General features: G+C 39.2%; 2 protein-coding genes across 3 annotated transcripts in view; one reads left to right on the top strand and one right to left on the bottom strand.

The window, feature by feature from the left end:
* HERC3 (HECT and RLD domain containing E3 ubiquitin protein ligase 3) overlaps window positions 1-23,958 on the bottom strand; it is a 112,511-nt gene that overhangs the window by 6,248 nt on the left and 82,305 nt on the right. The window lies entirely within an intron of this gene.
* NAP1L5 (nucleosome assembly protein 1 like 5) lies at window positions 9,005-10,344 on the top strand. The gene has a single exon (XM_090267933.1). The coding sequence runs from the start codon at window positions 9,099-9,101 to the stop codon at window positions 9,657-9,659; it is 561 nt and encodes a 186-aa protein (XP_090124059.1). The 5' UTR covers window positions 9,005-9,098; the 3' UTR covers window positions 9,660-10,344.

Raw genomic sequence — 23,958 nt, 5'->3', positions numbered from 1 at the left:
TAGTTGCCAAAGTTGAGGGGTGAGTTAAATGGGTGAAGATGGTCTAAAGGTACAAACTTCCAGGTATAAAATAAGTCCTGGGGATGTAAAGTACAGCATGGTGACTATTGTTAAGAACACTGTACTGTATATTTGGAAGTTGTTAAGAGAATAAATCTTAAAAGCTCTCACTGGAAGAAAAAAAATTATAACTATGTCTATTAATGGATGTTGACTAAATTTATTGTGATGATCATTGTTCAATATAAACATGTAACAAATCAGTATGCTGTATACCTAAAACTAATATAATGGGTCATGCCAATTATAGCTGAATAAAATAATAAATTTTAAAAATCTGACATCATAAAGACAGAAACTTTCTACTTATCCTTCACTATACTATAATCCTTCATAAACTATATTTGATCTTAGGTTTCCTCCAAGCAGACATTTTTACATATCACTATGTACACGGCTAACTAACCAATAGGCAGTGTGGTACAATGGATTAGTGGGGCAAACAGGTGGAAATTCAGCCTCTGCCATGTTCTGCAGGTTACTAAGCCTCTCTTTTCTCATCTTAAAAGGGGATAAATGGTCCATTTAAAAAATAAAAGCCACTAATATAACAGACTATTGTACACGGTAACCATAGATGCTAAACGTTTCTCAAACTGCATGCAATGCACTAACTTCCTGAGACCCATTAGACAAGCTAATATCATTTTTCTGGTACATCTGCCTAAGCCAAGTACCATCAACATGACTTTTTATCAGAAGCAGTGATGGCTAATTTTATGTATCACATTAGCTAGGCTGTGGTACCCAGTTGTTTTGGTCAAACATCAGTCTCAATGTTTCTGTGAAGGTGTTTTTAATTTCTTTTTTCAGACAAAGCATCTATTTAATTTATTTATTTAATCTTATTGTATTTTTTTCCCTTACCATTTAGTCCCCTTATATCCCCTCTCCCCAGCAGTCACCACACTGTTGTCCATGTCCGTGAGTCCTTTTTCCTTTTTGCTCAGTTCCTCCACCCCCTCACCTTCCCCCAATCCCTGCAACTAGTGGTCATCCTGCTCTCCATCTATTGAGTCTGTCCCCATTTCAGTTTAAAAAAAAATTTTATTTTATCCTTACCCAAGAATATGTTTATTGATTTTAGAGAGGGAGAGATGGAGAGGAAAAAGGAGTGGAAGGGAGAAAGGGACAGAGGAAGGGAGAGACAGAGGGAGAGACAGAGAGAGAGAGAGAGAGAGACAGAGAGAGAGAGAGAGAGACAGAGAGAGAGGGAGGAACATTGATGTGAGAGAGAAACATCAATGGGTTGCCTCCCATACACAACCGGACCAGGGAACAAACCCGCAGCCTAGCTATGTGCTCTGACTGGGAATTGAATCTGCAAACTTTTGATGTACCCGACAATGCTCCAACTGAGCCACCCAGCCAGGGCCTCAGGGCGTAAAAGTGTTTTTTAGATATAACATTTAGCTACTTTAAATTTTATTTATTAACTTTGAGAGAGATGGGAAGGGAGGTAGAAAGAAAAAAAGAGAAACATCAGTGCGAGAGAAAAGCATCCATCAGTTGCCTCTCACACATGCCCCCACCTGGGACCAGGTCGGCAACCCAGGCATGTGCCCTGACTGGGAATCAAACCGGTGACCTTTCACTTTGTGGGACAATGCTCAACCAACTGAGTCATGCTGGTCAGGGCTAGATATAATTAATATTTAATTCAGTAGATTTTAAGTAAAACAGATTAATCTTCATAATGTTGATGAGCCTTATCCAATAAGCTGGAAGCCTTAAAAGACTGAAAAGAGGAAGACCTCCAAAGAGGAAGGCGTTTGACCTCCAGACTGCCTTCTGACTCAGGACTACAACTATTACTGTCAGAATTGCTAGGTTACCAGACTGACCTGCAGATTTCTTATTTGTCAGCTCTACAACCACATGAGCAGATTCCTTAAAATATCAACAGAAAGACAGATAGATGATGATAGATAGATAGACAGATAGATAGATAGATAAATAGACAGACAGACAGATACCCTATTGTTTCTGTTTCTCTAGAAAGCCCTATTATAGCTTTTGGTACCAAAAGTGGGATACTACAATAACAACACCTAAAAATGTAGAAGTGAGTTTGGTCCCCTGTGAATTGCCTGGGAGACCAATGAGAGTTTTGAGAATTTTATATCAGCAGAAACACTGCCAGCTTACACTGAAGGGCAAAGGTGGAATGAAATGAAGGAAGGCTGTCAGAGTTATGGGATACCACAGGTATAAAATGAGCCAACAGAGCTAATTGGCTGCAAACAGGTGTTGTTTTCAAGGAAAGGGAAGAATAACCCCAAAAGCAGATCATCGTCCAGCAGGGCTAACACTGCCACCATGGGCACAGGTCCGCGCACCACCCCAGTGGGCCAGAGGACAGCACGGAGCCAAAGAGGATTATTCTCCAAGCCTTTAATGGAATTTACCCTGCCAGGTTTTGGATTTGCGTGGGACCTTCAAACCCTTTTACCCCTTCTGACTACTTCCTATTAAAATGGGAATGTCTATCCTAGGCCTCTCCCATCATTGTATCTGGAAGCAGATAACATGTCTGGTCCAGAGGTTCACAGCTATAGACTTTTGCCTCAGGATGAATCAAACCCTGAGTCTCACCCATTCCTGATTTAAATGATATATTAGGACTCTCCAGAAAACAAAACCATTAGTGTGTACGTATGTAGTGTATATATACATATACATATATACATGTTTATATATACACATATAATAGTGAGAGAGAGAGAGAGATTATAAGAATTAGTCCATGCAATTATGGAGGCTGATAAACCCCAAGATCTATAGTCAGCAAGCTGCCAACCCAGAAGAGACTTTGGAAGATGTTAGAATGGAGTGAGTGTATTTTATAGGTGAAGGACATGAATTTGGGAGGGCCAGAGGGTGGAATTTTATGGGTTGGACTGTGTCCCCATAAAATTCATTATGTTGAAATCCTAATCCCCAGTACCTCAGAAGGTGGCCCTATTTGGAGATATGGTCTTTAGAAAGATAATCAAGTTGAAATAAGGTTATTAGGGTGGGCTCTAATCTGATATGACTGGTGTCCTTATAAGCAGGGGAAATTTGGACACAGAGACATGCATAGAGGAAGCACAGCAGGAAAAGACGTAAGGAGAAGACAGACATCTACAAGCCAAGGAGAGAGGTTTGGAACGGTTCCTTCCCTCAGGGAAAAACAAAACAAAACAAAGTAAAACAAAACAAAAGCCTGCGACACCTTGGTTTTGGACTTTTAGCCTCCAGAATTATGAGATAATAAATTTCTATTAAGTCACTTAGTCTGTGGTATTTTGTTATAGCAGCTCCCAAACATTTTCTTTGATAATGATTGTTAATGGTTATGGAGTGTTTACTAACTGCTGTTGATTACAATAAGTTCTTAAATAAACACTATCACCAAATATTCAAAACTACCCTTTGGACTTCTGGCCAAGACGGAGGCATAGGTAGACATGCTGTGTCTACCTCGCAACTAAGAAGGCATTACAACTACCTCAAAACTAAAAAAACAACAGGTGCGACAGCTCTATCTAAGACACAGAGGAAAACATAGGAAGCTGTCAAGTTGAGGAGACAGAGAAGTGTGGCCCAAAAGTGGGGGTAGATCAAGGTTTCCAGCGGAGAACTAAGTGATGAGAAGATAGTAAAAAAAAAAAAAAAAAGGCAGAGTTCAAAACAAACGCATAAGGGAAGAAACAAAGGCTATGCTAAGTAAAACAAAGGAAAATCCACACAAAACCAATGGTGAAGGGAAGGAAACCAGGGCTCAAATCAATGAATTGGAACACAAGGAAGAAATAAATAGTCAACCAGTACAGAAGAATGAAACAAGAATTGAAAAAAACGAGGAGAGGCTTAGGAACCTCTGGGACAACTTTAAACGTACCAATATCCAAATCATAGGGGTGACAGAAGGAGAAGAGGAAGAGCAAGAAATCGAAAACTTATGTGAAAAAATAATGAAGGAAAACTTCTCTAATTTGATGAAGGATATAGACATACAAATCCAGGAACAACAGAGAGTCCCAAACAAGCTATACCCAAAGAGGCCCACACCAAGACAGATTATAATTAAAATGCTAAAGGTTAAAGATAGAGAGAATATTAAAAGCAGCAAGAGAAAAGAAGAGCATTATCTACAAAGGGGTTCTTATAAGACCATCAGCTGATCTCTCAAAAGAAACTTCGCAGGCAAGAAGGGACTGGCAAGAAGCATTCAATGTGATGAAAAGCAAGGGCCTACAACCAAGATTACTCTATCCAGCAAAGCTATCATTTAGAATGGAAGGGCAGATAAAATGCTTCCCAGAAAAGGTAAAGCTAAAGGAGTACATCATCACCAAGCCGTTATTACAGAAAATGTTAAACAGACTTATTTAGAAAATAGAAGATCAAAACTATGAACATTAAAATGACAACAAACTCACAACTATCAACAACAAAATCTAAAAAATAAAAACAAAAGCCAACTAAGCAAACAACCAGAATAGGAACAGAATCACAAGCATGGGTAGCATTTGGAGGGGTATCAGCTGGGAGGGGAAGGGGGAGAAATGGGAAAATGGTGCAGGGATTAAGAAACATAACTGGTAGGTACAAAATAGACAGTGGGAGATTAAGAATAGTACAGGAAAGGGTAAAGCCAAAGAACTTACATGCACAACCCATGGACATGAACTAAGGGGGTGAAATTGCTTGAGGAAAGGGGGGTACTGGGCAGAGGGGAGCAAAGGGAAAAGAAATGGCACAACTGTAACAGCACAATTAATAAAGTATACTTTAAAAAAAACTACCCTTTGAATAAATTTTATGGTATGAGAATTATGTCCCAATAAAATAAGTACACAAAAATTTTTTGAGGTTGATATGATTATTTCAATTTCAGTGTTGAATCTAAGACAAAAAAACTAATACATGGGTAGAGGCAGAAATTGAAGCCAGGTGTTTGAGACAGACCTATGCTCCCAACTACCTAACCAAAGTGCCCTCCCCTCCACCCACCTTGCTTCTTTTCATTTCCAATGTGACAGATGCAAGAGAAATTACAATATGCTGACATAAAGACTTCATAGCATGATAGTTCATCTACACTATTCACAACTATGTGCTACCATAGCCCCAATTATACACTAGCATCCATTAAACCCACAAAATGAGACAATTGTTAATGAACTGATAATTTTTAAACTCAAGCTTAAAAGAGCAGGTACTAGGTACATTGTCAATGGCTTTTAGAAGTCTAAATCCAAACTGTAGTGAGGGTCTTTTAAAAAGGTGGTCAAACTGACTCTGAAATTTATAGAGAAAACCAAAGGAGCTAGAAGAGCCAAAACAATTTTGAAAAAGAAAAAAGTTAGAGGACTCACATTCCCTAATTTCATAACTTTCAATGATCACAAAGCTATATTTACCAAGTGTGGCATGAGTGAAAGGACAGAGGCATACCCCAACAGAACAGAGTCCAGAAATAGACCCAGATATACACAGTCAATTAATTTTTGACAACTTTGCAAAAGCAATTCAGTAGAGAAAGGATAATGTTTTAAAATGGTACTGGATCAACAGGATATCCATATATCTCACACCTATATAAAAGTTAATATGGATCATAGCCTAAATGTGAAGCCTAAAATAACAAAACTTGTAAAAGAAAACATAGGAATAAATCTTTATGGCCTTGGATTTGGCAAAGATTTCTTGGATATAGCACCAAAAAAACATCATGCATAAAAAAATAAAATAAAATGGATTAATCAAAACTTAAAATTTCTGTGTTTTGAAGACACCATTACAAAAATGGAAAAAGAAACCACACATCATAAGAAAATATTTACAAAACATCTCACACAGGACTTGTATCCTGAATATATAAAAAGTTAAAAATTAATAAGAAAGCAAAGAACTCAATTTAGAAAATAGGAAAAGATCTAAGGAAGATATATGAATGATAAATAAGCACATTGGAAGATATTCAACATCATTACTCATTAAGAATAACTACACTGTTATTAGATTGTAGGGGAAAACAGCAATACCAAATGCTGGTGAAGATTTGGAGCAAACTGCAACTTTCATACATTGCCGGTGTGAAAGCAAATTGTTATAGCCACTTTGCAAATTAGTGTGGAAGTTCCTTAAAAAGTTAAACCTACATTTACTATGCCTAAGTATTTACCCAAGAGAAATAAAAACTTACATTCACACAGAAACAGGTAGATGAATGTTCCTCACAGCATTATTCATAATCATGAAAAATTAAAAACTCAAAATAGGAATATTACTCAGTTATGAAAAGAAATAAACTACTAATGTAAACACCACCACAAAGTAATTGCAAATGCATACGACTAGTGAAAAGGGCTATGTACACATCATTCCATTTATATGATATTCTGCGGGTGGAGGGGACACAATTACAGAGACAGAAAACAGATCAGTGGTGGCCAGGGCTGGCTGGAAGGGAAGAACCATGAGGGAATTTGGGGGGGGGGGGTGATGTTACTCTTCTACATCTCAACTACTATGGTAATGACTGTATTTGTCAAAGCACCCTAAAAAGGGTGATTTTTATTGTACACAAGTTATATCTCAATAAAAACAACTTCCAAAAAAATAGCTTAGCTTAACCTTAAGTTTTAAGATTTAATATGAGAACATGAAAATCCTAAAAGATGAGCATACCTTGGTTGTGTCAAACAAGCTGCCAGGTTTATTTGATTACAATTTTATTTTTAAATCTGTCACAACTTCTATACTATAGGAATCAGAAGGTCTGGTTTTTGCCCCTGATTCTGCCACTCAAGTGATGCATACAGTAAACAGAATATTTACTTCACTTTATTTTTCTGTTCCTAAGTTCCTCATCTTTAAAATGAAATAAAGCATTCCTAACCTCAAGGTAGCTGCAGCCACCACGAGGTGATATATCACTAAAAATAGATATTATTATTACACCAAATTTAGTCAAGACTAAGACTGAAAGTTCAGCTTTAACCATAAAACTCAGTAATCACAAATAGTAACAGGGAAGAGGAAAGCAAATTATCTGGGACAAAATTAAGAAAGTAAAATAAACATAGGAATTATAAGTACATAAACTAGAATGTTTGCTAATGGGAATATATTGGGTCAGTTGTAAACGGTCACTTTCTTTGGAGAAAGGCACAAAGACATCATTTTCTAAAAGAGAGTATTATTGCAGGTTATCTTTGCATATTAATATATTATTTTGTTTAAAAAATTAAAACACTTATCGAGTGTTTGCTGTGTGTCAGTACTGAATGCTTTGCATATTATTAACTAACAATATTCATAAGAACCAAAATACAGCACCAAATGTAATTTGGGAAGTAATATCCTAACGTTCATATGCTTGATGGAAAAGCTTCAGAAAGCCCCAATATAGTGAAAGTAAACCCCCTGGCTGGTTTGGCTCAGTGGATTGAGCGTCGGCCTGCGAGCTAAGTGTCGCTGGTTCGATCTTCCAGTCAGGGCACATCAGAGAAGGAAAACTGACTCCAAAAAACCTCCGCTGCCTTGCGGCATACCTCTTCAGGGGAAAGGCTAAGGGAGTAAACCCCGACAGAAAATCCGGAGCCGGAGTCCCTAAGGCGGTTTGACGTTGTAGTCAACACCGGCAACTCCTGCGGCGCACCTGAAGCCAAGCTGTATTGACTCCGTCTTTCCCTTGGATCCTTCAGCTGCGAAGAGAGGGGGGGTCTGCTGCATGGGCAACAGCAGACCCTCCATATCACCCTGCCCAGGCTCTGTAGCTTCAGCTTCACTGGAGAGGACACTCCAGCGTCATCGCAAGATGTTGATTCAACACGGGAGGAGACACTGTCACTCCAGAGTCGGACTGCACAGCCATTCTCGGCGGTGCAGATAGACTCTTAAGAAGCTACACCATCGTCTCTCGAGACGGACGGCTGCCGACGAGTGAAAGTAAAGCACTGAAATCAGTATGCTGACTTTGAAAGCATTGCTGAGGAATCCCTGGCATGAACACCTGTCTTCCAAATCTAAAATATGTGCCCTCATTTTTATTCAAGAAGCTATCACTTTGGTTTAATAAACAAAGTAAGGAACTAAAGTCTGCGTACTTCGCTATTAGAGAATAAGAGTTGACTATTTAAGACTTAATGTTCTCAAATACAAATCACAGACAAGACCCAGAGAGCAGAAGCTGAACTGTGGAGTGTCTGTGTACACGTGTGTGTCTGTCTGTCCCCAAAGAACCACAGGACTAGACATATACTTCAACCAAGATAAGACGGGGCTGTCCTCCAGCCTCATTCCTACCTAGAAGCCAAGGATTCTGAGGCATCTTCTAGAATACATTCCAGAAAACTCGGTGTCTTGAGGTTCCTTACCCAAACTTCTCAAAAGCTGTTTGTTTCTAGGGTCCCTCCTGCTAAAAGACCTTGCAACCCCTATATATGCCACTAGGTGAAGAAATGGCAAGGAGGGCAGATGAACTGCCTACACACGAGCACCGAAGTCCCAAAGGGAGTGGAATGGAGGGATCTGAGAGGTGACTCCACAAGAGTAAGCCAGAGACAACCTGCCAAGGCAGACCAACGCCAGCAACGGGAAGATGCAGACAAAGATCAAGACAAACGTGCAGTATTGACAGATGTATAAAGGGGGTTAGGTGGGAAAGAGGAGCAAAGTAAAAACTGTTGAGGCCATCCAAGCAGTCCCTGAAAAAGTGCCCGCTGCCATTCCAGCTTTTCAGGAGGGCAGGTACGTGGGCAGTCTGGAGGCAGGGTATCCAGGAGACAGGTTCTGACGTCAGCTGCGAGGCCAGGGAGATGACTGGGGAGCAAACGCAGGGAGCTGGCGCAGTACGGGGGCAGGACCATCAGCTGATCCCGGAGAGCGAGCCCAGGGCCCGAGTGGAATGGGTGGGGCCTCGGTCGACGTCACTGCCGCGGCCGACGTCACGGCCGCGTGCCGCATCCGCAAGATCGCTCTGGTGCAGCTCGGACGTAGCTGTCTGCGGCAACCAGCTAGACCTGTGCAGCTTCTCCTCTACCATGTCCGACTCGGAGAACCAGGCGCCCGCGGAGCCGAGCCAGGCGGCGGCGGAGGAAGCGGCAGAGGCGGCAGAGGCAGCAGAGGAGGTAATGGCAGAAGGCGGTGCGCAGGGGGGAGACTGTGACAGCGCGGCCAGCGAGTCTGACTGCGCCGCGGGTCAGACCGCTGAGGAGCCCCAGACCCCTGCGGAGAACGCACCAAAGCCTAAAAATGACTTTATCGAGAGCCTGCCTAACTCGGTGAAATGCAGAGTCCTGGCCCTCAAAAAGCTGCAGAAGCGATGCGATAAGATAGAGGCCAAATTTGATAAGGAATTTCAGGCTCTGGAAAAAAAGTATAACGAAATCTATAAGCCCTTACTTGCCAAGATCCAAGAGCTCACTGGAGAGATGGAGGGATGTGCATGGACCTTGGAGGGAGAGGAAGAAGAGGATGACGACGAGGAGTACGAGGATGAGGAGGAGGGGGAGGAGGAGGAGGAAGAAGAAGCTGCTGCGGAGACTGCGGCTACCAAAGACGAGGGTCCCAGCTCTGCGGTGTCTGATGGCGCCAAGGAATAAATGGGGGCGGAGGTGGAAGAGGAAAATGACGACGAAGAAAATCTTGGTGGGTTTTATTTTTCTTTTCTTTTCATTTTTTAAATATTCGTGAACTTCAAAAGGCTCAGGTTTTGGACCAAAATACAATGTGACTCAATTCTGACATTCCTAAAAATATATTAGATGGAAACAATCAGATCCTGACCAGCCTGTTTCAAATTTGCTTTTCATTTTGAACCCAATAAATATATTAAAAGGTATTGGAAAAAAATAGTTAAATTAAAAATGATTTATTTTCATGATCTCTTCTGTGAGGACTGGAACTGAGTATTTATCAAGGGTGTCAAGTAGATGTGAAGTAAGGAACCACTTTGAAACCCATTCATCACACTATGATCACACTACACGGAACACCCAAGTCAAGCCTGAACATGTTCTCAATGCTTAATTCTTCGATTTCTTTAATCCTGAAATTTTCGACTGCAGAAAAAGCAGAACCCAAGGGAAAGAAAAAACAACAAAAACTCATCTATCAGACTTTGCTTTGGAACCCAGACATCAGCTTTACACTTCAGAGAAGAGAGATGGAATCAAGGATGCCTGTGATGGAGATCATGACAGTACTGTGAATGAGGTCTGCAACCTACACTTCAAATTTTAAAGAATATTCTGAATATTTGAATTTAGAGAAACAATGTGGTTCTGAGAAGGAGGGTGTATAACCTGTATAATATTGTCAACATACGTGTTCATTATTTACAGTCTCATGTTTATGTGTTTTGTTGGTAGTGTCTGTTTACAAAAGTGTAAAAAAAACACCAAATGTTAAAGTATTAAATTCCTCTACCTAGCGTTTTAGAAATATTAATTTACTTGAAGAGGTGTAGAATGTAGCAAATTCTATAAAGCATGTGTATACAATGTTACGTAGTTTGATCCTTGTGAAGTCTTTTTGTCATGTAGCTTTTAGAATGTAACTGTGAAAATTATCAGAACTCTTCAATGAAGCTAATGTTTGGGAAAAAATATATACTTGAAGAACCAATCTAAATGTGTGTCCCCATTCCCAGTTCAGAAGTAGAAAAGGTTTAAGTTTGCTTGTATTAGCTGTGCCTTCATTATTTTGCTATGTAAATGTGAGATAGTAAATATAAAATGGTGCAAAATCAAATTTTACTGCTTGAGGACAGATTGGCATACAGTTAAGGATTTTTAGGAAGGACAAATTTAATGTAAGACTCTTAGCTTCTTTGTGGGTTTTGAATTATGTGTGACTAAGTGATCTATAAAAAAACATAAGCATAAAGTTGTTTACCACTGTGGTGTTAATAAAACAGTATTTTCAAAAAACAAAGGTCTTGGTACTCTGATTGCCTGGAATGAAACCCCAGTTCTGCCTTCTCTTAGCAATGAACCTTGAGCAATTCAATTAATCTGTGTTCAGTTTCTCCTCATCTACAAAAGGAGATATAGTAATACTCCCCTTCCTCACATATTATGGACAATAGTGAATTAATACACGTAAAACCCACAGAACAGTGTCTGAAAGTGCTCCAGAAATGTCAGCTATTATTATATGAAAGACAGAGACACTGATTAGAAATTCAACCCTTGTTCTCTCCCCAGTTATAAAAAAGGAGAAATGGACATTATTATATTCTTAAGTTTATGATTCCTTATTGTTAGAAAAGAATGTAGTCTTTAATTCAGAAACACAGGAAATTCAATAAACTGTCGTGGTTTTAGTTTCCTCAATATAAAACCTGAGGTTTTGATTTCCTCCCAGAAAGGATAAAAGACTTTAATGTAATATGAATATATAAATAAGGTTATTTCAATTTTACATTTGGGCATTCTGAATGAAGTAAAAATAATTTAAAATAGAAGCCTTCCAAAAAACTTGAAAACTCAGATGCATTTTCTTCCATAGAAATTACACAGAAGCAAAATTAGACTGCTTTACCTTAGGGAATGGAAAGCAGCTCTGACCTGTTGCTAATGGCAATAGTTAAGTAAAACCTTATGATAATATTAATCTTCATTAAAACCAGGCCAGCCAAAAGGGAAGAAATATATATGTAGCATAAGAAGTCAATGATAATCATAGGATTACCTTAACAGAAGGAAAAAATTAATAAAATTCAATATTCATTGTTTATCTATTAGAATAAGAAACTGTCATCTAATATTTTCCTAGGACCAGCAAAAAAGCAAAAATAAATAAGGAATATAATTATTGGGGGAAAATATATTTGAAGGCATGTGATTAGATATAGAAAACCCAAGAGAATCAACTGAAAACTATTATATTTAATAAATTTGAGGAATTGATCAGTTACCAGATAAACATATGAAAATGAATAACTGTAGGCATTAATCTCAAAATATATGGAAAAGGCTCTCCATAGTAGAATAAGAAATCAAAATATTTACAAAATCCTCTAATAAAAAATATGTATAACCTATATGAAAAGAAAAAAACAATGTCACAAAAAAATATTAAATGGGCCTCTCAGGATGGTAAGATTAAGTATCACAAAAGTATCAATTCTTCCCAAATTAATTTTTAATTTATCACACTTCAAATGAAAGCCCAAATTGGATCTGGAAATTAATATAATTACCCTAAAGTCCACCTGAAAGAATAGCTAAAAAAAAACAAAAAACAAAAAAACCTAGCAATCTGGATACAACTCAGATTTTTACTAGACTAGACTAAAAAATATTTTCTTTTATTCAAAGAAAATACATTAGTATTTATCAATTACTGGACAGAGAAAGGCTAAGATTAGTGTGATATAAGGCCAGAAGAAATAATCAACTAACTTGACAACATAAAAATTAATAAATTATGAAGATCTAAAAACAACACATTTCAAAAGTAAACAAGGATCTGGGAATAAAATCTGTAATAAATATGGCTGGCAAAGGGTTAATAATTTTAATATAATAGAGAGTTCATACAAATCATATGAAAATCCTTTAGTCCCAATAAGAAATACATAAAGAACATGAGCAGATTACTTTAGAAAGAGGAAACACTGCAATCCTGTTTGGGGCAGAAATACGTCCTAAAAGGGCAGCTCTGGGTCCAATGGCTCCAGGAATGTCTGCAGTCAGAGACTGCATGCTCTGGGCAGCAATCTTTGTTTCACTTAAAACTTTAGCTATGGGGTTTTCTAACTACCAGTCATTATTAACACTGCTGGCCACTTTTCCCACGTTACAGGGATGTTTATAATCCCCCTTGCAACATCAAGCAATTTCCACCATTTCCTAACAGGGTTGATCTTTACCCTCTGTTTCCTGCAGTGCTTACTTGATCATTCCTCAGGCAGCCATAAAACTTGTATGATAACATCTAGCAGGATACCCTCCTTTCAAGATAGGTCAAAAACTATCGTTTATCAACAATTTTCCATCTATTATTGGCCCAAATTAGTAAGCAATGCATAAAATAACTGGCAGAAAGAAAGGCAACACGCATTACACATTCAACTCAGGCTCTGAGAGAACTCTGCAGAAAGCTGTATCATGCTGACGCTCACTACCCAAGCAGGGCACAGCAGCTCTCGCTGCCTGAGAGTTTACACTCCATGCATACACAGACGCATTTGCTCACATGCATACACGTCCACACTTTTTTCTTATTGAGGTGAAATTCACAGGACATAATTAACCATTTCAAATGGACAATTCAGTGGCATTCATACATTCACAATGTTATACAACCATCACATCTAATTCACTTTTTTTTAACTAAAATATATTAGAGGTAAATATCAATAAAGTGGATCAGTGCTATGTAAAATATGTAAAGTAACCTCTATAAAGAAGCAATAAAAAGTTTTACAAATGAAATCAAATTTCTTAATTAGATTTTTAAAGAAAACAGTGTAAGGACTAGGTGAAATGTGCACTTGCAAATATTGATTATAATGTATAAGCGGGTATAATTCATTAGAAAAATCAATTTAGCAAAAACATCTATCAATAGATTCAAATGATATATTCTAATTCAATGTCACCCTTACGACCTTATCTTTAAAAAATAAATTTAAAGGCAAACAAAGCTTTATACACAAAAGATGCTTGATATAGTCTTACTAAAAATTAAGAAGGGAAGAGAAAGAAAAAAAGGGAAATAAAGAAGAACATAGAAACAAGCCAAATACCTAAAAATGAAAAACTAGAAAATAAACATTCACATGGAAGACTGTACAGCCAATATGGGTGCCCAGGAGGGCTTCATAGACTTAAGGTTACATAGGTTTAAGTTTAAAAACTCAGACATACAATTTCATATGTATATAGTATGTTTTTTAATAGTTTACTTTTAGTTTTATTTATTTTTAACATTTACCCCCCTTAATTTTAACTATGCTAACTTTGTCTTCAAAAAATTGCATACTCTGCCTAAAAGAAAAACAACAAACTCTTCAAAGTTATTTTTCTTCAGGGAGGTGGAGGGAGGAGGAACACTCTGGGATCCTGGCTTTGGCCTCTAAGAGGCAGTGTGCTGATGCTCGTGGAGCACAAGCTCTTGCTCCAATTGTGTGGTTTTCAACTCTGGCTCTGGTTTTGAATCTTGGACTTCTGGCTGTGCAACCTTGAACAAGTGACCTATGCTTCCCTATACCTCAGTTTTCTTCATCTGTAAAGTGGGGAGGAATTCTAAATATATGTGATATACTTAAAATAGTGTTTGATACATGTAAGCACTCAAGATATGTTACTGGCATTTTAATTATCTGCTATTCCTGTAACAGTTCAGTGCAAATACAATGCAGATCTTAAATATTATAACTCTCACAGACTATCTCAAGAAATCAAATGAAGGCTGTAATCAGTCCAAACTTCAGTAGATCTCAAGGAACTAGAAGTGTTTATCATATATGAGTTTTATACTCAGGTTTAAGTCTCCTTTGGAGGCCTTCTATTTCTTACTGTGTGGTCTTTTTAATATTCTTCCCCACCCCCACCTTTCTTTAATATGGGGGAAATGGGGGAAGACATAGATTACATTTGATTAGATTACATTAAATTGGGGTTGCTTTGGGGGAATCTGGAATACATGGGTTTTTCATTAATGGTAATAACACCATGCTGCAGAGTGTGCGGAGATTCACTTGCTCACACTCACCCTAAGCACCAGAGAAGGGACAGCAGCTCAAAAAATGCCAGGGACCTATGGGTAGAAACTGAATTGTCTGGCTTTAGGGTGAGGGCTAGAAAGCCAGCTCACTCCCAGACAAAAGGGTTAGCAGGTGCCATTGTTCTTTTGTTGAACCTCCCCCACACAGCCTGCAGGCACAGCTGGATGCCATATCTGAGCCTTCATCAACTTGCCTAACACCAGTGGCCCATGCTGGTGATTCTGAAACCCCACCCCACCCCACCCAACCTGTGCACCAGCCCAAACCTCTTTCAGTGGCTGTTCCTCACAAGCTTCCAGCTTTGGTTCATGCTGAAGGCTTTCCTAAAATCTCTCAAAGGTCCACAAAATCCAAATAATCAGTGACTGGCCTCGGCACGCCAGTACATCTTGCTAAGCAGCCCCTGGCACTAGTGGCAGTTAACCTTGGGTTGGTTTGCATAATATGCCCCCCTTCCCCTCGCCAGGTTCCTCCAAGCCCAGTACAGGCAGCTAACAACTGCTGATCACTTTATTGCTCTTACCAAGGTGGCCATGGGCTAGGCACAGAGTGGCTGACTTGGACCTCACTGGAGACCCTCCTAAGAGGCCCCAGTACCAACATACCCAGTGGCCATCTTCAGACCATACCAGAGCACCACCCAATTAGCTCCACAAATGACATGCCAGAAGGTACACCAGGTAGGCACCAGTCATACTCCATGGGGTGGGATTCAACTGTTGTAGTCGTGGCCAGTCCTCAGAGCCACTCGGCCTAAGGGTCAGTCCCACCCTTGATGTGCCGACAGCAAACAAGACACAACTACCAATCAAGACACAACTACAACAGGAGGGCACACACAACCCACATGAGGGACATCCCTGCAGCACCTGGCTCAGGTGATCACTGAATTTGCACCAGTGGGTTCCACAGGACACCTACTATAAAAAAGACACCCTGCCGAGATGGGAGAAGTAACAACAGATCTACCTAATACAAAGAAACACACAGAGAGGCAGCCAAAATAAAGAAATAATGAAACATGTTCCAAATGAAAGAACAAAACTCCAGTAAATGAACTAAACAAAATGGAGTCAAGCAATCTACAAGATACTGAGTTCAAAACACTGGTTCTAAGAATGTTCAATGAACTTAGAAGCAAAAATGAAATCAGTAAAGAACTTAAAGAGACAGAAACCATAAAAAAGAACCAATCAAAAATGAAAAATACGATAACTGAAATGAAGAATACATTACAGGAAGGGAATCAAAAGAAAATTAGATGAAACAGGTAACCAACTCAGCAATTTGAAAGACATGGCAACAGGAAACACTCAATAGAACAGCAAAAAGAAAAAATGTTTAAAATGAGGATAGTTTAAATGACCTTTGGGACAACATCAACTGTAACAACATTCACAACATAGGAGTACCCTTCTGTAGAAGAGAGAGAGCAGGGGATCAAAACCTATTTGAAGGAGGATAGCCAAGATGGCGGAGGAGTACGTGGAAGCTACACTAACCTCCTCCCAGGATCAATCTGGAATTATACCTTAATTGTGGATAAATCATCTGAATAACCAACTGAACACTAGCTGGAGAAAAGTCTTATAACCACAAAGAGACAGAGAAGGCCACTTCACGCAACGTAACTGGTCGGAAGTGCGGAGACACGAAAGGGCTGGCTGGGCTCCCACCAGTGGCAGCTGAAGGGACTGAGAAACAGGTCAGCAGCCAGGGGTTACCCCTGAGAGGGGCAGGGTCTAAACCCCCAGCTGAGCTTCCCAGCCTGCAGCAACAGAGCGGAAAGTAAAATAGTATCCAGCTGTGAAAAGCGAAATCCACAGGGCTTTTGCTGACCGGAAAGAAACAGCTGGAGACAAAGACCTCTTAAAGGGATCATGTACAAAAATATTTTGGCACCCACTTACCCTGGGCTCAAGCAGAGAGACGCTCGGGGAGAATTTGGGGCGGTGATTTTGAGAAGAGAACTGAGGGAGCAGTCAACCAGGTCCCAGTGCTGACTCATTCACCATACTGCAGGCAGACCATTCCCCTCAAGTGGCCTCAGCCTGAAGGGAAGTAAAAGCCCACCCTGCAGGAATTAATTTGCCCCACTGTCGGTACTTAAGCCTGATGGCTGATCACAGATTAAACAGATTAACAACTAATGGAGACAGACAAACGCAATAGCTCTCTGGTAGTCTCCAAAAGGCTGCTTAGGCCCAGACTGATACACGATCTCACACCACCAGGGGCAGATCCAGGAAGTGCAGATCAATCTAAGAAGCAGCAACAAACAAGAAGAGTCACAAAAATGGGGAGACACAGTAACAACCCCTCATCAAAAGGAAAGGAGGAATCCCCAGAAAGAGTGCTAAGTGAAATAGAGGAAAGAAAACTATCAGATACGGAATTCAAAAGATGGATTATAGGGAAGCTCAATGACCTCAGCGAGCTCAAAGAAAACTACAAAGAACTCCAGGGAAACTAAAAGGAACTTATTGAGAATTACACCAGCATGAAAAAGGACATAGAAGCTATCAATAAGAGCCAAGAGGAAATGAAGAATACAATCTCTGAATTGAAGAACACAGTAAAAGGAATTAAAAGTAGGCTACAAGAAGCAGAAGATTGGATCAACGAGCTGGAGGACAACGTAGAAAAATATTCCCAGACAGTGCAACAAAATGAAAAAAGACTGAAAAAGAATTAAGAGCTTTTAAGAGAGCCGCAGGACAACATGAAATGTAATAACATACGTATCATAGGAATTCCAGAAAGAGAAGAAGAGGAGCAAGGGATAGAAAACCTGATTGAGAAAGCTTCTCGAACTTGATGAGAGAAAAAGTCACCCAAGTTCAGGAAGCACAGAGAGTCCCAATAAAGATGAACCCAAACAGACCCACTCCAAGACACATCATAATTAATATGGCAACATTGAAAGACAAAGAGAGAATCCTAAAAGCAGCAAGAGAGAAACAGCTAATAATATACCAGATAGCTCCTCTAAGGCTATCATCAAATTTCTCAGCAGAAACACCACAAGCCAGAAAGGAATGGCAAAAAATATTCCAAGCAATGAAAAACAAAAGCCTACAACCAGATTACTCTACTCAACAAGGCTCTCATGCAAAATGGAAGGTGAAATAAGGAATTTCCTAGGCAAAAGAAGGCTAAAGTAATACACCTCCACCAAATCAGCCTTGCAGGAGATGCTAAAGGGTCTGCTTTAAGAAGATGAAAAAAAAGAGAGAGGGACAGAGAGGAACAGAAGTACAAAAGGGGAAAATGAGGATGAATAAGAACCTATCAATAATAACCTTAACCTAAAATATTCCCCTCAGCCCAAACTAAATATAGTGGGCAAAAAGGTTTTGGACAAGTGTGACATGCCTTGCACATCTTCCTCCAAAGAAGCCCTTTTTTTCCCCCAGTGTGAGACATTGAAAAATTAATACTTGCCTTTTGTCATCTAGTGGTTAAGGACTGAATGATGCCTTTTAATCCAGTTGCCCCCAGAATACAAGGATGCCAGCCTGTTAAACCAAGCACGTTGTTGTCCTGGGACAGCCAACTGACCTGGATCTGTAAGATCCTTCCCCATGTGGGAATGCCACCTTCCCCTCTACACCCCCACTCTTATTAGGGATTTCTGGACCCAAGGGTAGGCAGGAAGACGACCATGTCCAGCTTGAAGCAGCTAAAGGAGCACAAGACCTTTGCCAATTTCATTTATAAGATTATAAAAGGTCTTAAGTCTGAGAGGGGGAAAATGTTATTTTTTAATTAATTAATTTTAAAAAAATAATAGGAAAGGGTGAAGCCAGGGAACTTACATGCACGACCCATGGACATGAACTAAAGGAGGTGGGATTGCTGGGTTTGGAGGGGTGCTGGGCAAAGGGGAGCAAAGGGGAAAAAAATTGGAATTATTGTAACAATATAATCAATAAAATATACTTAACAAATAAATAAAATAAATGAATGAGAAAAATAAAATTTTAAAAAACACCTTCAATTTAAATGGATTAAATGCACCAATCAAAAGATACAGAGTAGCTGAATGCATTAGAAAGCATGACCTACATATATGCTGTCTACAAGAGATCCACCTCAGAACAAAAGACCTAGATAGACTGAAAGTGAAGGGATAAAAAAAATATTTCAAGCAAATGGACATTAAAGAAAAAACTGTAGTAGTAATACTTATATCAGACAAAACAGATTTCACAGCAAAGGCCATAAAAAGAGACAAGAAAGAAGGACATTTCATAATACTTGAGGAAAAAATCCATCACGATGATATAACCCTTGTAAACATATATGCAGCCAACATAGGAGCACCCAAATATGTAAGGGAAAATTTAAAAGACTTCAGGAGGGTATAGGCAGTAACACACTCATAGTAAGGGACTTTAACACTTCATTGTCAACAATGGACAGATCTTCGAAGCAAAGAAACACCAAGGATATTGTGACATTGAACAACACTCTAGATCAGATACACTTAATTGATATATGTACAGAACTTTTCACCCCAAAGGAGCAAAATATACATTCTTTTCAAGTGCACATGGAACATTTTCAAAGATACACCACATGGTAGGACACAAAACAAGCCTCAACAAATTCAAGAAAATTGAAATTATATCAAGCATTTTCTCAGATCACAATGCCTTGAAACCAGAAATCAACCTCAAGGAAAAAACTCAAAAACATTCAAACTCATGGAGAATGAATAAGATGCCATTAAATAATGAATAGGATAAGATGACATCAAGGAAGAAATAAAAAATTTCTGGAAACAAATGATAATGAACACACAACAACCCAAAACCTATAGGACACAGAAAAAGCCGTCCTGAGAGGAAAGTTCATAGCGATACAGGCCTACCTAGAAAGGATAGGAGAATCTCAAATAAAAAATCTAACCCTACAGCTACAAGAACTAGAGGAACAACAACAAACAAAGCCCAGAGCAAGAAGGAGGAAATCATCAAGATCAGAGCAGAATTAAATGTCATACAGGCTAAACAAACAATTCAAAATATCAATAAAACCAGGAGCTGGTTCTTTGAACATATAAACAAAATCGATAGCCCTTTAACCAAGCTCATCAAGAAAAAGAGAATTCCAGTCAACATGGAGGCCTAGACAGACACAATGTATCTCCCTCCGCAACTAAGAAGGAATAAAACTACTTCAAAGCTAGAGACAATCAGAAGTTCCAGAAAATCAAGCTGCATGGAAGTCCAACTACAAAGATATAAAGAAGAAATACTCATCCAGACAGGTAGGAGGGGTGGAGCCAGGCGGAGAGGACACAGTGTGGTGGAGGCAGCAGCAGCAGTGGCAGCGGCAGGCCAATGGAAAGCACAGTCACACGTTTTAAAAAGTCAGGAGGGACCCCTGGGGAGCACTCCCAACACCAGACCACACGGCGTAGCTTATGGTCCCAGCACAGAGGAAAATAAAGCCTCATTGCTTTTGACTGTGCAAACCAGTTGGGGGTGAAGCAGAGGAAGAAACTGCCAGTAGAGTCCGCTTGGTTAAAGAGCCCCCACAGTCCTAGAATGCCTGCAGACCCACCCACTCTGGGAACGACAGCCAGTGCAACAGCTAGAGAAGCGCCAATCCATATGAAGTGGGAGAAGTGCCTGGAAAAGGGATGATTGCTGAGCAAGAGGCATTGTTCCCTCTCAGACCTCTCCACTACATACAGTGCCACAACGTGGTGAAACGGTTTGCCCTGTACTGATGAATACCTAAGGCTCTACCCCTTACAACAGAACAAGAGTGACAGCTTTACCTAAGACACAGAGGCAAACAAACACAGGAACCTGTCAAGATGAGGAGACAGAGAAGTATGGCCCAAAAGGGGGAATGGATCAAGGTTCCAGTGGGAGAACAGAGCGACGAGAAGATAGCCAACCTAACAGACACAGAGTTCAGAACACTGGTGATAAAGATGTTCACAGGCTTGACAGATATGCTTAAGTACAGCAAACGCATAAAGGAAGACGTGAAGGCTACGCTAAATGAAATGAAGGAAAATCCACACAAACCCAATGGTGAAGGGAAGGAAACCAGGGTTCAGATAAATGATTTGGAACATGAAGAAATAAAGAGTCAACCAGTGCATACCGAAGAAACAAGAATTGAAAAAAATGAGGAGAGGCTTAGAAAACTCTAGGATAACTTTAAACGTGCCACCATCCAAACCATAGGATTGCCAGAAGGAGAAGAGGAAGAGCAAGAAATTGAAAGCTTATGTGAGAAAATAATGAAGGGAAACTCCCCAAATTTGTCAAAGGAAGCAAAGTCCCAACAAGCTAGACCTAAAGAGGACCATACCAAGGCACATCATAATTAAAATGCCAAAGGTTAAAGATAAAGAGAGAATCTTAAAAGCAGCAGGAGAAAAGCAGAGAGGTACCTACAAAGGGGTGTTTATAAGACTATCAGCTGATTTCTAAAAAGGAACTTTGCAGGCAGCAAGGGACTGCAAGAAGTATTCAAAATGATGAAAAGCAAAGACTTACAACCAAGATTACGCCATCCAGCAAAACTATCATTGAGAATGGAAGGGAAGATAAAGAGCTTCCCAGTCAACGTAAAGCTAAAGGAGCTCATCATAACCAAGCTATTATTATATGAAATGTCAAAGGGACTTATTTAAGAAAAAGATCAAAATTATAAACATTAAAATAACAACAAACTCACAACTATCAACAACTGAATCTAAAAAATAAAAACAAAATCCAACTAAGCAAACCAGAATTGGAACAGGATCATGGGTAGGGGGATCATTTGGAGGGTTATCAGCTGGGAGGGGAAAAGGGAGGAAATGGGGAAATGGTGCAGGGATAAAGAATCTAATTGGTTGGTACAAAATAGACAGGGGGAAGTTAATAATACAGGAAAGGGTGAAGCAGAAGAACTTATATGCACAACACATGGAAATGAACTAAGGGGGGTGGGATTGCTGGAGGGAAGCGGGGTACTGGGCAGAGGGGAGAAAAGGGGAAGAAACTGGGACTACTGTAACAATATAATCAATAAAATATACTTAAAAAAAGAAAGGGCCCAAATAAATAAAATCAGAAATGAAAGAGAAATTACAACCGATACCACAGAAATACAAAGGATTGTATAAGAAATAACTACAAACAACAGTATCACAAAATCTGACAATCGATATAAAATGGAGAAATTTCTGGAAACATATAATCTTCCAAAACTGAATCAAGAAGAAGCAGAAAGCCTGAACAGACCAATAACAACTAGTGAAATTGAAGCAGTAATCCAAAAACTCCCAGCCCTGGACTGGATGGCTTCACAGCTGAATTTTACAAAACATTCATGAAAGAACTAACTCCTATCCTTCACAAACTATTCTAAAAAATCCAAGAAAAGGGAAGACTCCCAAACTCTTTCTATGAAGCTAGTATTACTCTAATTCCAAAACCAGGTTAAAACACAACAAAGAATGGAAACTATAGGCCAATATCGCTGATGAACATAGATGCTAAAATCCTCAACAAAATACTGGCAAACTGGATCCAGCAACATATTAGAAAGATCATACACCACGATTAAGTGGGATTCACCCCAGAGATGCAAGAATGGTTTAATATTCACAAATCAATAAATGTAATACACCACATAAACAAAAGACAAAAAAAACACATGATCATATCAGTAGATGCAGAAAAAGCATTTGATAAAGTACAACACCAATTTATGATGAAAACTGTCAGCAAAATGGGAATAGAGGGAGCATATCTCAACATAATAAAGGCCATATACGAGAAACCTGAAGCCGACATCATACTCAATGGACAAAAACTGAAAACATTCCCCCTGAGATCAGGAACAAGAAAGGATGTCCACTCTCTCCAGTCCTATTCAACATAGTCTTGGAAGTTCTAACCACAGTAATCAGACAAGAAAGAGAAATAAAAAGCACCCAAATTAGAAAAGAGGAAGTAAAACTGTCATTATTTGGAGATGACATGATAGTGTACATAGAAAACCCTACAGGCTCCACGGTAAAACTACTCGACCTAATAAGTGAATTTGGCAAAACAGCATGATACAAAGTCAATATGCAGAATTCAAAGGCATTTCTGTACACCAACAATAAAATATCAGAGATTGAAACTAGAAGAAAAATCCCATTTACCATAGCAACAATAAAACTAAAGTACCTAGGAATAAACTTAACCAAGGAGGTAAAAGACCTGTACTCGGAAAACTACATATCTCCGAGGAAAGAAATTAAGGAAGACACAAATAAATGGAAGCATATACCATGTTCATGGATGGGAAGAATCAACATCATTAAAACGTCCATACTACCCAAAGCAATTTATAGATTCAATGCAATCCCTATTAAAATAACAACAACATATTTCACAGACCTAGAACAAATACTTCAAAAATTTAAATGGATCCAAAAAAGACCCCAAATAGCGGCAGCAATCTTGAGGAAGAAGAACACAGTAGGAGGAATCACAATACCTGATACTAAACTATACTACAAGGCCATGGTAATCAAAACAGTCTGGTACTGGCATAAGAACAGACATATAGATCAATGGAAAGAATAGAGACCCAGGACTATATGGTCAACTAATATTCGTCAGAGGCGGGAAGGAACATAAAACGGAGTGAGAAGAGCCTCTTCAACAAATGGTGTTGGGAGAACTGGACAGGGACATGCAAAAAAATGAAACTAGACCATCAACTTACACCATACACCAGAATAAACTCAAGATTGATCAAAAACTTAAATGTAAGCCTTGATACAATAAAAGTCATAGAGAAAAAACATAGGCAGGAAAATTTCAGAATCCCACAGAGCAATATTTTCAGCAATATATCTCCTAAGGCAAGGGAAATAAAGGAAAGAATAAACAAATGGGACTACATCAAACTAAAGAGTTTCTGCTCAGCAAAAGAAAACATCAGCAAGATGAAAAGGGAACCAACCATATGGCAAAATATATTTTCCAATGATACCTCAGATAAGGGACTGATCTCCAAAATATATAAAGAACTTACACATCTCAACATCAAGAAGACAGAGAACCCAATTAAAAAATGGGCAAAGGACCTGAACAAACACTTCTCCAAAGAGGATACAGAGGGTCAATAGGTATATGAAAGTATGCTCAACA

The sequence above is a fragment of the Furipterus horrens genome, unplaced genomic scaffold (genome assembly GCF_987537825.1).
Source record: "Furipterus horrens unplaced genomic scaffold, mFurHor1.1.pri manual_scaffold_2, whole genome shotgun sequence".
Classification (NCBI taxonomy): Eukaryota; Metazoa; Chordata; class Mammalia; order Chiroptera; family Furipteridae; genus Furipterus; species Furipterus horrens.
Note: the sequence above shows the minus strand (reverse complement) of the source record. Positions and strands in the feature narration are given on the sequence as shown.